At 47.7% G+C, this 17,445-nt stretch overlaps 1 protein-coding gene across 4 annotated transcripts in view; it reads left to right on the forward strand.

The window, feature by feature from the left end:
- The window catches only part of ASIP (agouti signaling protein), an 81,640-nt gene extending 73,277 nt beyond the window's left edge, over positions 1-8,363 (forward strand). For 3 of the 4 annotated variants that reach the window (XM_009216291.3, XM_009216297.4, XM_009216298.4), the window contains exons 3-4: positions 1,134-1,195; positions 8,008-8,363. In XM_009216291.3, coding sequence (XP_009214555.1) covers positions 1,134-1,195; positions 8,008-8,184 — 239 coding nt within the window. In that variant the 3' untranslated portion in view covers positions 8,185-8,363. The remainder of the gene's footprint in view (positions 1-1,133; positions 1,196-8,007) is intronic. The other variant, NM_001164331.1, reaches the window with a different exon arrangement.
- The last annotated feature ends 9,082 nt before the right edge of the window (positions 8,364-17,445 follow it).

The following is a 17,445-nucleotide window of genomic DNA, read 5'->3' on the forward strand; positions in this document are numbered from 1 at the left end:
AGGATTGCTTGAGCTCAGGAGGTTGAGACTGTAGTGAGCTGTGATTGCACTCCAGCCTGGGTGACAGAGAGACCCTGTCTCAAAAAAGAAATTTTTAAATAAATAAATAAATAAATAATCGGCCAGTCACAGTAGTTCACACCTATAATCCCAGCACTTTGGGAGGCTGAGGTGGGCAGATCACCTGAGGTCAAGAGTTTGAAACCAGCCTGGCCAACATGGCAAAACCCCATCTCTACTAAAAATACAAAAATTAGCCAGGCGTGGTGGTGCACACCTATAATCCCAGCTACTTGGGAGGCTGAGGCAGGAGAATCACTTGAACTCAGGAGACAGAGATTATAGTGAGCTGAGATTGCACCACTGCACTCCAGCCTGGGTGACAGAGTGAGATTCTGTCTCAAAAGAAAAAAAAAAAAAAAAAAGAAGAAGAAAAAGAAAGAAAAGAGGATATTCTACACATATCAGACAGGGAAGTGGAGGAACATCAACATTTATTTCTCTTCAGTGTAACAGACTTTTCACTTTATAAGCAGACTTCATTTATCCTCAAGACAATACTGCAAGGTAGATATTATGGAATCTTTTGTGCAGATGAAAAAAACTGAGTCTCATGGAAGATAAGTAAGTTACCCACAGCCACATAGTCATTATATTGGCAGAGTCAGGATTCAAATCAGGTCCTCCTGGCTCCAAAGCTCTGAGGAATGGAAAATAGGAAACACAGGTGCATCTGTGTGCAAGACAGGAGTCCATTTTCTGAGTATCACAATGTTCCTGCACCTGCCACAATGGAGATGAAGGAAGAGGCACTTGGGGTGACTCTGAGTGGCCCAAGCTCACCTAGGTCGAGGGACCAGGCCCCACAAGAGCACCACAGGCAGATCCCAGTGCCTGCTTGGACATCCCATTTGCCTTCCCTCAGAGGACACGTTGCTATCAGTGCCTGGCTCCAGGTCACCATCCGGGCTGACAAGAACCTACTGGCTTGAGTCCTACAGTGTGATTCATCCGGCACGCTGCTTCTCCTCTCCCCCACCTGGCAACTTCCCGAGCCCCTCTGCCCTCTCACTTCACTGCAACTCAACGTCCTCAGAAACATCTGACTCTCCTCCTTTTGTCTCTCTTTGAAGCACTGAACAAGAAATCCAAACAGATCAGCAGAAAAGAAGCAGAAAAGAAGAGATCTTCTAAGGTAAGGGCAGGGAAGTTCTGGGAGTTCTCACTGTTGGGGTGAGACTGGACTTACAGAAGGAGGACCCCCAAGCTCTGGCTGGGAACTAAATTAGAGATTTTTCAGGCCTACATTAACAAAAGAAACTGAAAGCTACTAAAGACTTCCTGGCTTCAGCTCTGAGCCAGACACCCACAAAAGCCCAGGGAGCTGAAGTCCACTGAGCAAAATAGATTATGAAAAGCAGCTTCCTCTTCTAGTTAGCCCCTGCCTGAAATTTCACCATCACTCATACTTTTAGATGAATGTGGTGTTTTCGAAACCTCATTTCAGAACCACATTTACAACTTTTGCCACATCTGAGTTCCACCTATTTATTTAACATATTTATTTAAAATTAAAACTTAGGCCGGATGCGGTGGCTCACGCCTGTAATCCCAGCACTTTGGGAGGCCAAGATGGGCAGATCAACTGAGGTCAGGAGTTTGAGACTAGCCTGGCCAACATGGCAAAACCCCGTCTCTACTAAAAATACAAAAATTAGCCAGGCGTGGTGGTGGGCACCTGTAATCCCAGCTACTTGGGAGGCTGAGGCAGGAGAATTGCTTGTACCCGGGAGATTGAGGTTGCAGTGAGCCTGAGCCATTGCACTCCAGCCTGGGTGACAAGAGTGAAACTCTGTCTCAAAACAACAACAAAAAAAATTAAAACTTAAAAAATACAATTGACTCTTGAACAACATGGGTTTGAACTCATGGGTCCACTTATACATTGATTATTTTATTTATTTTCTCTTTTTTTTTTTTTGAGATGGAGTCTCGCTCTGTCACCCAGGCTGGAGTGTGGTGGCGCGATCCCAGCTCACTGTAGGCTCCGCCTCCCAGGTTCACGCCATTCTCCTGCCTCAGCCTCCCAGACGCCCACCATCATGCCTGGATAATTTTTTATATATTTAGTAGAGATGGGGTTTCACCATGTTAGCCAGGATGGTCTCAATCTCCTGACCTTGTGATCTGCCAGCCTCAGCCTCCCAGAGTGCTGGGATTACAGGCGTGAGCCACTGTGCCCAGCCTTCTTTTTTTTTTTTTTTTTTTTTTTGAGATGGAGTTTTCAGTTTTCACTCTTGTTGCCCAGGCCAGAGTTCGGTAGCGTGATCTTGGCTTACTGCAACCCTCACCTGGCGAGTTCAAGCACTTATCATGCCTCAGTCTCTCGAGTAGCTGGGATTATAGGCACATGCCACCATGCCCAGCTAATGTTTTTGTATTTTTAGTAGAGATGGGGTTTTGCCAAGTTTGCCAGGCTGGTCTCAAACTCCTGACCTCAGGTGATCTGCCTGCCTCAGCCTACCAAAGTGCTAGGATTACAGGGGTAGGCCACCATGCCCAGCTGATTTTTTAAATCAGAAAAAAATTTTTAAAGACTGACAATTAGGAAAAAACAGGTGAATCTTGTTACCTAGAAATATTTTTTAAAATGAAAAACAGTATGTCATTAATGCATAAAATATATGTAGATACTAGTCTATTTTACCACTTGCCACCATAAAATACACATAAATCTACTATAAAAAATTAAAATTGCCCAAAACATATACAACACACAGACAGTACATGATGCCATTCAAAATAGAAATATAACTAAATGTAAAGATGCAGTATTAAACCATAACTGCATAAACAACTGTAGTACATACTGTACTACCATCATAATTGTGAAGCTACCTCCTGTTGCCACTGCAGCGTGCTCTGGTGTTGTGAGTACATGCTTAAAACGCTCTGTGAGCTAATCATCTCTGCACAAGGAGTTTCACCAGTAAATCACATATTGCAGTAAAATGTGATCCCTCAAGGTTCTCGTGTATTTTTCAATGTGTTTAATGCAATATTGTAAGCCTTGAGTAGTACCAAGGGCCCATACTAGGTGCTACTAGTGATTCTGGAAGTGTTCCCAAGAAGCAGAGAAGAGTCATGACATTACAAGGAAAAGTTGCTTGAATTGCTTGATTCAAGCAAAAAGGCAGATTAGAAAGTGTTAGAACAGCACTAAGGACATGTTAGCACCAAATTAGCCCTTTCAAGTTGAAAAAGATTGAAAAAAGAATCCTTTCTCATTGTATAGTAGGTGGTACCACAGGTGTAGCTCTGCAGCTTCGGTTGCTTACTATTTCAGACAGACAATACATCTTGTAAACAGATGAAGTAAACTTATGGTATCAATAAATACAGCATGGTACTGTAAATGTATTTTTACTTCCTTATGTTTTCTTTTCTTATAATCAATCTCTACTTATCCAATAATTTTCGTAATAATATTTTCTTTTCCCTAGCTTACTTGTTTTTTTTTTTTTTTTTGAGACGAGTCTCACTGTGTCACCCAGGCTGGAGGTAGTGGCTGACATCTCGCTCACTCTAAGTCTCAGCCTCCCAGGTTCAGCCATTCTCCTGCCTCAGCCTCCCAGTAGCTGGGACTACAGGCGCCCCACCACGCCCGGGCTAGTTTTGTGTATTTTTAGTAGAGACGGGTTTCACCATGCTAGCCAGGATGGTCTCTCGGGATCTCCTGACCTCGGATCCCACTGGCCCCCAAAGTGCTGGGATTACAGGCTTGAGCCACCACCGCATTTTAAAGATGGGGTGTCGCGCTGTCACTCAGGCTGGAGTGCAGTGGCACCATTTCGGTTCATTGCAACCTCAACCTCCCAGGCTCAAGTGATCCTCAGCTCCGCAAGCAGCTAGGACTATGGGTGTGTACCCCATGCCTGGCAGATATTTGGATTTTTAGTAGAGACGAGGTTTTGCCGTGTTACCCAGGCTGGTCTTGAACTCCTGAGCTCAGGCAATCTGCTGCTTCTGCCTCCTAAACTGCTGGGATTATGTGCATGAGCCACCATGCCCAGTTTACTTAATTATAAGAGTACAGTATATAATACATATAACATAAAAAGATGCGTTAATCCACAGTTTATGTTATCAGTAAGGCTTTCTTCTGGCCAATAGTAGGCTATTAGTAGCTAAGTTTGGGGAGTCAAAAATACCATGAAGGCCAGGCACGGTGGCTCACACCTGTAATTCCAGCACTTTGGGAGGCTGAGGCAGGCAGATCAGTTGAGTCCAGGAATTCAAGACCAGCCTGAGCAACATGATGAAACCTCATCTCTACAAAAAATTTTCAAAAATTAACTGGGGTGTGGTGGTGTGCTCCTGTAGCCCCAGATGCTCAGGAGGCTGAGGTAGGAGATTCGCTTGAGCCTGGGATATCAAGGCTACAGTGACTTGTGATCTTACCACTGCACTCCAGCCTGGGCAACAGAATAAGACCCTGTCTCAAAGAAAAAAGGATTTTTGACTGTGTGTAAAGAGTTTGTGCCCCTAACCCCTGCATTGTTCAAGGGTCAATTGTATATAATTATGATAGAAAACTAGTATCACTTGCCATAAATAGAAGGTAACTATAAAAATATGTAAAGTTGGCCAGGCACGGTGGCTCACACCTGTAATCCCAGCACTTTGGGAGGCCAAGGAGGGTGGATCACCTCAGGTCAGGAATTTAAGACCAGTCTGACCAACATGGTGAAATCCCATCTCCACTAAAAATACAAAAATTAGTTGGGCATGGTGGTACACGCCTGTAATTCCAGTTATTCAGGAGGCTGAGGCAGGAGAATCACTTGAACCTGGGAGGCGGAGGTTGTAGTGAGCCAAGATCGCACCACTGCACTCCAGCCTGGGCGACAGAGCGAGACTCCATCTCAAAAAAAAAAAAAAGAAAAACGAAGAAAAAAAAAGGAAAAAAAAAAGGGGGGGAAAGTTAAACATTGTTAGTGAATTCTGGATGAATGGATGGTATTGCCTACCAAGGGCTCTAAATTTGAGGCCTAAATCTCTGTGTTAAAAGGCAGATTAGGCCAGGCACGGTGGCTCACACCTGTAATCCCAGCACTTTGGGAGGCTGAGGCAGGCAGATCACCTGAGGTTAAGAGTTGCAGACCAGCCTGGCCAACATGATGAAACCCTATCTCTACTAAAAATACAAAAATCAGCCGGGCGTGGTGGTGCACACCTGTAATCCCAGCTGCCCAGAAGGCTGAGGCAGGAGAATCACTGGAACCAGGGAGGTAAAGGTTGCAGTGAGCCGAGATGACACCACTACACTCCAGCCTGGGTGACAGAGCAAGACTCCATCTCAAAAAAAAAAAAAAAAAAAAGGCAGATTAGAAAGTGTTAGAATGGCACTAAGGACATGTTAGCACCAAATTAGCCCTTTCAAGTTGAAAAAGATTGAAAAAATAATGCTTTCTCATTGTATAATTCAGGGTCGTTTAACATTAACGTTCCACCTAAAATCATACCACCGTTAACACAGGTTCCCACTTTGGGAAACACTGGACTGAGGCATTGCTGAAATGCACACCTTATTCCTGTCTTAGTGTGCCTCAGTTTATCATATCAACTGTAACCAGAGCGAGGAGCACTGGATTAGGTATCAGGAGGCAGGATCTGGTACTGTGTGATCTTGGAAGTCCCTGCTCTTCTCTAGGCCTATTTTGTTGGCTGTAAAGTGAACAAGCAAGATGAGATTATTGACAGATAAAAATATATAACTGACAAATATATTTATATGCTAAGCACTGGGAACATAGCAGTGAAAAAGAAAGATATATCCTATCCCTGCTCTCATGGAGTTTACATTCTTGTGGACAAAACAGGTGAACAGCAAGTAAATCAATAAATAGGTAAATAAATTCAGATGATAAAGAGTGCGAAGAAATTACAGCATGGTAATGAGAGTGAAGGGAAGAGTGGTCTGGGAAGGCCTCTTTGAGGAAGCAGTATTTAAATAGACTGAAAAATTCAGTAACCTAGAGCAGCAGCGTCCAATAGAAATACAATGTGAGGCCGGGCGCAGTGGCTCACGGCTATAATACCAGCACTTTGGGAGGCCGAGGCGGGCAGATCACCTGAGGTCAGGAGTTCGAGACCACCCTGGCCAACATGGTGAAGCCCCGTCTCTACTAAAAATACAAAAATTAGCCGGGCGTAGTGGCGTATACCTGTACTCCCAGCTACTCAGGAGGCTGAGGCAGGAGAATCACTTGAACCCAGGAGGCGGAGGTTGTGGTGAGCCAAGATCGCACCATTGTACTCCAGCCTGGGTGACAAGAATGAAACTGGCTCTCAAAAAAACAAAGGCTACTCAGGAGGCTGAGGCAGGAGAATGGCGTGAACCCGGGAGGCGGAACTTGCAGTGAGCCGAGATGGCGCCACTATACTCCAGCCTGGGCGACAGAGCAAGACTCCCTCTCAAAAAAAAGAAAAAAAAAAAGCAAAGAACTGTGATGTGAGCTACATAATAATTTTAAATTTGCTTATAGCCACTTTTTTTTTTTTTTTTTTTTGAGACGGAGTTTTGCTCTTGTTGCCCAGGCTGGAGTGCAATGGCACAATCTCGGCTCACTGCAGCCTCCGCCTCCCGGGTTCCAGCAATTCTCCTGCCTCAGTCTCCCGAGTAGCTGGGATTACAGGCATGTGCCACCACGCCAGGCTAATTTTTGTATTTTTAGTAGAGACGGGTTTCTCCATGTCGGTCAGGCTGGTCCCGAACTCCCGACCTCAGGTGATCCATTCGCTTCGGTCTCCCAAAGTGCTGGGATTACAGGCATGAGCCACTACACAGAGTTGATAACCACATTTTTAAAAAGAAAAAAAAAAAAAACAGCTGCAATTAATTGTAATATTTTATTTCACCCAGTATACTCAAAATGTCAACATTTCAATATGTGATTAATTTAAAACGCTATTGAAATAATTTATTCTTTTCATTGTACTAAATCTTTGAAATCTGATGCATAGTTTACAGTACAGCACATCTCATCCCAATGCTCAGTTTTGACAAGCATGAAATGTAGCTCTAACTAAAAAGTTGTGTTTAAGGGGAAAAATATTTTTATATTGCTTCAGTTTTACATTTTACATTTCAATTAATTAAAATTAAATTTGAAAATTCAGTTTCTAGGTCGCACTAAACACATTTCACGTACTCAGTAGCCACATATGACCACTGGCTACCTGTATCGAAGGTACAAAACCCAACGGCTATTTCCTTCCCAGGAAAGGAAGCAGCAAGCTCTGACAGCAGTGTCCAAGACAGCTCCTGCTGGGTTCCCGCAGCAGGAACTCACCTGCTGCACTCGATGCACAGTGGGGCAGCAAAGTTAACATGGGTTGGAGAGGCAGGCAAGGGCCAAATCTCAAAGGCCAAAAGAAAGTTCTTGTTTCCTTTTAAGTTAAAAGAGAGACCACTTAGACCGGGCACGGTGGCTCACGCCTGTAATGTAATCCCAGCACTTTGGGAGGCCGAGGCAGGCAGATCCCTTGAGCCCAGGAGTTTGAGACCAACCTGGACAATAAGTGAGACCTGTCTATAAAAAATAGAAAATGAAAATAAAAATAAAATTAGCCAAGCGTGGTGGCGCACACATGTGGTCCCAGCTACTTGGGAGGCTGAAGTGGCAGAATCGCCTGAACCCAGGAACAGTGAGCCGAGATCGCGCCACTGCAGTCCAGCCTGGGTGACAGAGTGAAACTCTGTCTAAAAAACAAAACAAAACAAAAAGTAGGGAGAAGAGGGCCAGGGCCAGCCAAGAGCCAGGTCAGTCTGGATGGGGATGGAGGTGAAGGAATCAGACTGGGGGAGCGGGCGGTGGGCGGTGGGCAATCGGGCGGGGAAACCTCTGGTCCGGGACCTCCCTAGCCCGAGGAGCTCCCAGGCACAGGTGAGGACGCGAGGGGCTGGCGTGGCCGGCTCATAAAGCCCCGGCGTTTCCCACGCAGAAGGAGGCTTCGATGAAGAAAGTGGCGCGGCCCCGGACCCCCCTCTCTGCGCCCTGCGTGGCCACCCGCGACAGCTGCAAGCCGCCTGCACCCGCCTGTTGCGACCCGTGCGCCTCCTGCCAGTGCCGCTTCTTCCGCAGTGCCTGCTCCTGCCGCGTGCTCAGCCTCAACTGCTGAGCGCGCCCTCTCCCGGCCGCGGGCGGGCAGGGCTTTGGGGACGCGGGGCGCTTTTCGGGCGGGTGATCTCTAACAGGGCGGCTTCCCAGGACTGGGGGCGGGCGGAGGTTGCAGGAGGTGGGAGTTCAGGGAGACCTGGCTTGGGCTAAACTCGAAATACAATATATATATAGGCTGCTCGAAGGTGTGCGGCTGTTTCTGTAAAGGTCCCGAAAGTTCTCGATGCCTTCGCCACGGAGTCAAGCGGACTGCGCACGCGCTGCTCTCCAGGGGCTCAGGACACCGGGCGTCCCAGACCCACAGCTGCACTCCCAGTCAACGCTGCTCCCGCCCTGGGGGTTGGGAACGAGGTTACCGCCCCTGCCATTAAACCGAGGAACACCCGAGGCTGCCTCCAAAACCAGGGAATTCAGACCAGCCAGGCAGAAAGGAACCGCCTTTAGGTCTTAACACATTTCCTCCTAGGTGCTCCCCTCTCCCCAGGGGAAGAAACGGAAAGAAAGAAAGAAAGAAAGAACGAACGAAAGAACGAACGAAAGGAAGGAAGGAAAGGAAGGAAAGGAAGGAAAGGAAGGAAAGGAAGGAAAGGAAGGAAAGGAAGGAAAGGAAGGAAAGGAAGGGAGGAAGGGAGGAAGGGAAGGGAGGGAAGGAAGGAAGGAAGGAAGGAAGGAAGGAAGGAAGGAAGGAAGGAAGGAAGGAAGGAAGGAAGGAAGGAAGGAAGGAAAAAGAAAGAAAGAAAGGCCACGCCTGTAATCCCAGCACTTTGGGAGGCCGAGGCGGACGGATCACCTGAGGTCTGGAGATCGAGACCATCCTGACCAACATGGGGAAACCCGTCTCTACTAAAAATACAAAATTAGCCGAGTGTAGTGGCGCATGCCTTAAAGCTCAGCTACTCGAGAGGCTGAGGCAGGAGAATCGCTTGAACCCGGGAAGCAGAGGCTGCAGTGAGCCAAGATCACGCCATTGCACTCCAGCCTGGGCAACAAGAGCGGAACTCTGTCTAAAAAGAAAGAAAGAAAGCCGAGGCTGGAGGATCACTTGAGGCCAGAAGTTCAAGACCAGCCTGGGCAACATAGACTCCCTGCCACGCCGCTCGTATGTACAAAAAATTTTAAAAATTAACTGGGTGTGGTGGCATGCGCCAGTAGTCCCACCTACTCAGGCAGCTAAGACAGGAGAATCACATGAGCCCTGGAGTTGGAGACTGCAGTGAGCTATGATCACACCACTGCACTCCAGACTTGGCAACAGAGTGAAACCGTGTGTTTAAGAGAGAGAGAGAAAAAAAGGAAATAATCATTCCCATTCTTGTTATAAATCCAAGATAGTGAGTGTCCTGTTCCCTCTCTGTTCCTTAACACAAGAAACAAACACACAACACCCCCACACACAGGAAAGCTGCCAGACGCTTGTTTTGTTTTCTATCATTTAGGCTGCAGTCCTACAGGGCAAGAACCTTTTGTTCCTTGCACCACAGCTGCTGCTGAGTAAATGTCATATTGGGAAGATATTGCAGTCACTCCTCCTGTTTTCCAGACATTGTTCACTAAGCAAGCAGGCACCATTTGGTCCCCAAGGGTGAGGCCAGGATGCAAAGCTAAAGACTCAGTCCCTTAGTAACAAAGCCATTTGGCTGCTGGGTCCAGAAAACCACATAGAAGACCAACCCATTCATTCATTCAGCAAATGTGTATTGGGCACCTACTGTGTGCCAAGTGCTATGGACATAGTGGTGAAGAAGTCCAATATGGATCCTCTCCTTATGGTCCGGTGGCCCATGGCTATTGTCCCCTGTTAGAGGTTAGAACCATTATTAGCATATGTGGTCCATTCCCTCAGACTATCAGTTTTGGTTTTTCTTTAGAGATGGGGTCTTGCTATGTTGCCCAAGCTGGTCTCAAACTCCTGGCCTCAAGCAATCCTCCTGCCTCAACCTCCCAGAGTGCTGGAATTACAGACATGAGCCACTGTGCCCAGCCGGTTTTTGCTTTGTTTGTTTGTTTTGAGACAGAGTCTCGCTCTGTCACTCAGGTGGGAGTGCAGTGATGCAATCTTGTCTCACTGGAGCCTCCACTTCCCAGGCTCAAGCTATCCTCCAACTTCAGCCTCCCAAGTAGCTGGGACTTCAGGACTCAAGCTGGGACTTCAGAATTCAAGAGATACTCGTGTGTGAGTACCTGGGATTACAGGCGTGCACCACCACAACCGGCTAATTTTTATATTTTTAGTAGAGACAGGGTTTTGCCATTCTTGAACTCTTGGCCTCAAGTGATCCACCCATCTCAGCCTCCCAAAGTGCTGGGATTACAGGTATGAGCCACCATGCCCCACCTCCTTCTCCTTTTCAGAATTCCTCCTCAAGCCTAAAGTGCTACGAGCATGGTCCTGGGCCTCTCAAAACTCTGCTGGTCTAATGACCAGAATTGAAACTCACATTTGTGACTCAGAGTTACGGTTTGACTGTTAGGAGCATCTGGGACCGCCATCTCCAACACCATTATTCATTCTATTTCTGTCTCACACACACGGGGTGAACTTAACCTAGGAAGATTTACCCTACCTTTGTGGCCATTGATTGAGGATCATTTCTTCCTGAAGGACGTAGCCTTAAACTTGTGCCCAAAGTTCTCATAGTGTGGCCTTGAACAAGTCTTTTTTTTTTTTTTTGAGACAGAGTCTTGCTCTGTCACCCAGGCTGTAGTGTAGTGGCACAATCTGGGTTCACCACAGCCTCTGCCTCCCAGGTTCAAGTGATTCTCCTGCCTCAGCCTCCTGAGTAGCTGGGATTACAGGCATGTGCCACCACACCGGCTAATTTTTGTATTTTTAGTAGAGACAGGGTTTCACTATGTTGGCCAGGCTGGTCTCAAAATCCTGACCTCAAATGATCTGCCCACCTCAGCTTCCCAAAGTTCTGGGATTACAGGATATGAGCCACGAGCCACCACACCCAGCCTGAACAAGTCACTTTTGATGCTACCATTTCCACGTTTACAAAGTGAGAAGTAAATCAGTCAGAGTATTTTAGGTGCAAGCAACAGAAACAACTCTAGCTAGCCTGAGAGAAAAAAAAGGTAGAGGGTTAGTCTTCTGGAGAGATTTGGGGACCTCAAAAGAAAGATTACACAACATGCCTCCAAAAAAAAAAAAAAAAAAAGCCCCTGGGGGTGCTAGAGGAGCCAAGTGGACAATGTCTTGCAAGCACGGCAACAGGGATGTCAGCTCCAACCTCTTCAGTCCTTGCACTAGACCATTCAAAATAATTCCCAGGAGAGGCTGATTCACCTGATGTGGGGCCAAGAAAGGGTGGTCCACCTTGACTGACAGTCCCATTGTTCAGGAAAAAATTCTCAAACCATGTTTTCCTCTGCTTTCACACCACCACAACAGTCATCAACACCCAACAGACTTGTGTGACCCCAAAATATGAGGGGATTTACCCCCACCAGCAAGCAAAGAATCAGTTCTGCAGTGGACACCAGCTGGGTGTCCTCCAATTCAATTCCAACACTATCTACTTGGAGATGGCATCAGATCCCACAGTCTGAGGGCTCAGTCCCCAAGACTGCCCTCATTTCAGACACCAGTCAAAAGTCTGAGCCTCTAGAACTTCTGACAACTGGCTTTAAGTTGGGGTTTCCATAACCCTCTTTGGGCTCAACTAATTTGCTGGAGGGGCTCACAGAATGCAGGGCAGCAAGGCCAGGTGCAGTGGCTCACACCTATAATCCCAGTACTTTGGGAAGCCAAGGTGGGAAGATCGCTTAAGCCCAGGAGTTCAAGACTAGCTTGGTCAACAGTGAGACCCCATCTCTATAAAAAATAAAATTAGTCAGGCATGGTGGCACAAGCCTCTAGTCCCAGCTACTCAAGAGGCTGAGGCAGGAGGATCACTTGAACCTGGGAGGTCAAGGCTGTAGTGAGTCATGATCATACCACTGCATTCCAGGCTGTGTCTCAAAAAATAAAAAACCAAAAAGAATTCAGGGAAACACACCGGTTTATTATAAAGGCTATTACAAAGGCTGCAGATGAAGAGATGCATAGGGTGAGGTATGGGAAGGGGTGCAGAGCTTCTGTGTCCTCCCTGGGCCTGCCACCTTCTAGGAACCCCAGCGCGTCTGGCTATCAGGAAGCTCTCTGAAGCCTGTCCTCTTGGGTTTTTAATGGAGGCTTCATTACGTAGGCATGATTGATTAAACCACTGGCCATTGGTGATCAACTTGACCTTCAGCCCCTCTGTCCTCCCCAGAGGTTGGGGGATGGGGATGAAAGTCCCAACCCCTAATCATGCATTTGCCCTTGTGGTGACCCTTTCTTTTTTGGAGGCACGTTGTATAATCTTTCCTTTGAGGTCCCCAAATCTCTCCAGGAGACTAACCCTCTACCTTTTTTTTCTCTCAGGCTAGCTAGAATTGTTTCTGTTGCTTGCACCTAAAATACTCTGACTGATTTACTTCTCACTTTGTAAACGTGGAAATGGTAGCATCAAAAGTGACTTGTTCAGGCTGGGTGTGGTGGCTCATAGCCTGTAATCCCAGAACAGTGATCAAATGATCCACCCGCCTCGGCTTCCCAAAATGCTGGGATAGCAGGCATGAGCCACCACAGCCCAGCCCCTCCATCTTTTTGAGCAACCACAGATCTTAGCATCACCACCCATTGTTGAGAAATTACCCCCAGTCATACAATAGGAACTTTAGAAAGAAATTTAACTCCAAGGGCCACTTCCCATTTGTGAAGTGAACAGAATAGGCAAGAAAAGAATGTACTTTGAACTGAATTAGCCAAACCATCTGTAGTCAATTTAAGATGAGTCTAGAGTAGATGTGTTACTCTTTCTTCTTCCATGTACCAAGAGTAGAGGGTGTGTGTGTTGGGAGGGAGGATTGGATTCAGGAAGGAGGAAAAGGAATGACTTTTGTTTAATCAGTAATCCTTTAAAATTGCCAAATGCTTTCTGGTTCACTACAGAAATGAGGTTTCTATTAATCGATTGCCTGCAGAGAAACAGTAGCTCTCCCAGCTGGATGTATGAGTTGTAGAGTCTGGGAGATGGCACCTTCTAATGGTAAGAATGATGATGCTGACAATTATTATGCCTTCTTGTTGCCCAGGGAGCCCAGCAAATAGCTTCGTTGGAGTCCAGAGGCTTTTCACACTTTCCAGAGCTTCTCTTTGGAATTTGTGGACTCTTTGGCTGTATAGGCTACCAGAGCAATAGTAAATATTGGGCTGCTGCTCACTGCTCGAGGCCTGTGTGGTCTGCAGTTATCATCATGCCATACTAACAGTGATTATTTATGGAGCAGCTACTTCATGCCAGGCATGACACCAAGACTACCATATTAACATCTTGACCTAAGTATCACTGTAAATAAGAGAACTGGGGTTCAAAGAGGTTAAGAAATGTGTCTAGATAGACCTCGCACCTCAGCATGGCGATTCAGATCCAGCCCATGTCATTCCAGAGCCTAGGCCCTTAAGCACCAGGCCATTGAAAGCCAGGCAGAGGGGACTCTGCCTGCGTAGAGCCAATACCTTGCAGGAGACTTAGCCCAAGAGGTGTACCCAACAGACTCCCCATGTGACTCCCCAGCTCTCTAATGAGACCTTGTCAACACCACCCCAGGGAGTAGTCTCACTAGTGGAGCGTCTGGAGACATGCAGCTGCATCTTTCTTGGGTCAGTACTTACTCAAGAGGCCTTGGGAGGTACAGGAGAGGGCACTGATAAAGAATCAAGAGGGGCTGGGGTACGGTGGCTCACTCCTGTAATTCCAGCACTTTGGGAGGCCGAGGCAGGAGGATTGCTTGAGTCCAGGAGTTTGAGACCAGCCTGGGAAACATGGTGAGCCCCTACCTCTACAAAAAATTTTTTAAATTAGCCAGGCGTGGTGGCACGCGCCTGTAGTCTCAGCTATTTGGGAGGCTGAGGCGGGAGATCGCTTGAGCCCGAGAGTTCAAGGCTGCGGTGAGCCATGAACGTGGCACTGTACTCCAGCCTGGATGAGAAAATGAGACTTTGTAGAGTCAGATGGTCCAAATTCCTGTTCCAGCACTGCCCCTCGCTTGCTGTATGACCTTGGACAAGGCAGAGTCTTAGGGGCGAATCCAGTCCCTTCATGGTGCAACTGGGAGGGGACTTGGCCCAAGTTTTCTATTTTCTTTTCTTTTTTTTTTTTTTTGAGACGGAGTCTCGCTGTCACCCAGACTGGAGTGCAGTGGCTTGATCTTGGCTCACTGCAACCTCCGCCTCACAGGTTCAAGTGATTCTCCTACCTCAGCCTCCCAAGTAGCTGGGATTACAGGCATGCGCCACCACGCCAGGCTAATTTTGTATTTTTAGTAGAGATGGGGTTTCACCATGTTGGCCAGGCTGGTCTCAAACTCCTGACCTCAGGTGATTCGCCTGCCTCGGCCTCCCAAAGTCCTGGGATTACAGGCGTGAGCCACCGCACCAGGCCCTCTATTTTCTTTTCTCTGTTGTTTTTCTACAACATGATGTCTTCAAAGTCTTCTCCACTACAGCAAGACTCAGAATTGTCAGACAGCAACCTATTGAGATGGGTTTAGGGAAAGAAGGTAACTTTCTGGGGGGCTCATTTCACTAAAAAGGGAGGGGTTAGATCCAGTTAGTGTAAAACATGTCTAGATTCAGCTACTCCAATATTCTCTGGAATGTGTCAGTCTCTCTCAATTGTGTTGGCTTCATCCATTTTTTTGAGATGAGGCCTTGTTCTGTCCCCCAGACTAGAGTGCAGTGTGTGATCTCAGCTCACTGCAACTGCCACCTCCCAGTTCAAGTGATTTTCCTGTCTCAGCCTTCCGAGTAGCTGGGATTACAGGCATGCACCACCATGCCTGGCTAATTTTTTTTTTTTTTTTTTTAGTAGAGACAAGGTTTCATTATGTTGGTCAGGCTGGTCTCAAACTCCTGACCTTGGGTGATCTGCCCACCTTGGCCTCCCAAAGTGCTGGGATTACAGGTGTGAGCTGCCTCACCCAGCCTGTGTTGGCTTCATCCTAAGGCAAGCTGGCCTTCGTGGGGGCAAAGGAGCAGCTACAGGCTCACATTCCTTCCAATCCTGGCAGCCCCACTGAAGAAAGTACCTTTTCTCCATTTTTAGGATAGCTGGGTCTCTTTTACAGTTGCCACCTCCACCTACTGTGCAACAGGCACAGAGGCAAATTCTATACTTGGTGTGCACCAGTAGCATTGGGCAACACTGGGGAAGTTGTTAAAATGTACATTATAAGGCCTCACCCCAGACCTACAGAATCAGGACTGGGGATAAGCCCACCAGGTGGTTCTGAGGCTTGCTCAAGTCTAAGAACCACACTGGGTTACGGAACAGGCTTTAGGGGAATAAATACAAGTCAGCAGTTAGTAGGAAAAGCAGGCTCAGGACCCCACGAAAGACAGGCAGAGGAGGGGCATTCAGAACATAGTGTGGGTGAATACTCTAGGGAGGCACCCACCTCTCTGTTTCTCTCCCTGGTAATAAGGCAAGTATGAGAACACTTAGCAGGGTTGATCAGACTATTACGATGCTAGGCAGTGTGAATTTAGGTACCAATAACTTATGGAAGTTGTCAGGAAAAGCCCAGCACCCAGCACCTGGGGGTCTTTAGAACCCTCGGAAGGTTGTAACTCCTCCCACCAGGGAGAAGCAGCCTCTAGTCCTGGGCGGGGGTCTAAGTCCAAGCAGCCCACAGAGTGAATTCTGGAGTCGCTCTTGCACACCAGATTTCTAGCAAAAGTCCTAAAGTCCCGGGATTGAGTCCAGACCAACTTGAGCCACCTGCCTGTCTTGGAGCCAGTTTGGAGAAGCAATCAACGTGGAACTGATCGAAGCCTGCCCGAATCACTGCGCACCCCTGGCTGCCTGTACCATCTCAAGCAGGTTTCCTAGCTCGGTCCCCTGGATTACTCCTGAGTAGGTCTCAGGGATGAGAATCTGGATTCCTGGGGTTTCCTGGAACCTTAGACTCCCAAAGCAGAGCTGTCCCGACCTCGGCTTCCTGGAGTTCTCACTGGCATCAACAGTCCCCATGATCTTTCCTGGGTTTTAGTCCGCGCTACTTCCAGGCCCTCTAAGCTCATTACTTCTGGACTCAAAAGGGATCCCAGCACCTCTAGCCTAGGAGGCCCCTCCCACCACAGCCAGTTACACAGAGGTGGGCATGGGGCTTGGCGTGTGGGAAAGAACCCTGAAATTGACTCAGGCGGGACGCCCAGACCTGCAGAGTGACCCGGATAAGTCACAACTTCTGTGGGCCTCCGTTTCTCCACATACAAATGCTGGGTTCTGCTCTATAGGACTCTTAAGGTTCTCCCTTAGTTCCAAGATTCTATGACTTCTCTAATTTTCTAATTTCCTAAGTATCCTAAATTCCCTGCTCTCAAAACAGCTCCCTCTCACCACCTGGTGTCTGACACGGCCCTTAAAACTCAGCATAAAACTCCTCACTAATGTTCTATCATTTGAGCCTCAAGACAGCCATCTGAAGTAGGTGTTTCTGTCCCTGCAGGGAACACAGTGAGTCAGCAGCAGACCCAGCGCTCCTCTTTCCAAAGTTCAGGCCACTGCTCCATAAACAGCCACTTTCCACCCGCCATAGGCCTCATCTTCCCATCTCTTTCCTGGAAAAAAATCCAGCCAGGGCTAGGCCTGGATACTGCAGGACCCTTGGCCAATTCCTTCTTTCCCCATGAAGCTTTGATCGAGACAGCCCAGGGGTATCAGGAGTGGGAGTATTGGGGGTGGAGCAGGAGACACATCATCTTTCATTGTGGGTACCCGGTCAGTGTCACACATGTGACAGATTAGCAGACCTGAAATCAGAGGTAAGTCTGAGACCAGATGTGAAAAGAGGGGCTGTGTTTTCTCAAACAGAAGAAAAGGTTCTGGGAACAGACAGGACACCTCTGAACAGGAAAGGAAGAGGCTGGGATGACAGAAACCAGAACTCCTGGAAGGGAGGTGGGGGGCTACATGGGATGTGGCAGGAGGAAGCATTCTGACAGCATTTCCCATATCCAGGAGGAGACACGCTAGAGGGAAGGCAGCATGCGCACACACAGGCAGCAGCTGTGCAGCAGAAGGCATTCAACCTCTCTGGCTGAGATGAACAGCAGCCTCTCCTTTTTCCCACTGTGAAGTCATCGTCCCAGCAGCCACCCCAGTAGAACTGAGGCAGGGCTCTGGGCAGCCCTCTGGGTTACAGTTCCAGAGTTCCTGATCTAGTGTCGGGA

Source organism: Papio anubis, chromosome 16, assembly GCF_008728515.1.
Source record: "Papio anubis isolate 15944 chromosome 16, Panubis1.0, whole genome shotgun sequence".
Taxonomy (NCBI): Eukaryota; Metazoa; Chordata; class Mammalia; order Primates; family Cercopithecidae; genus Papio; species Papio anubis.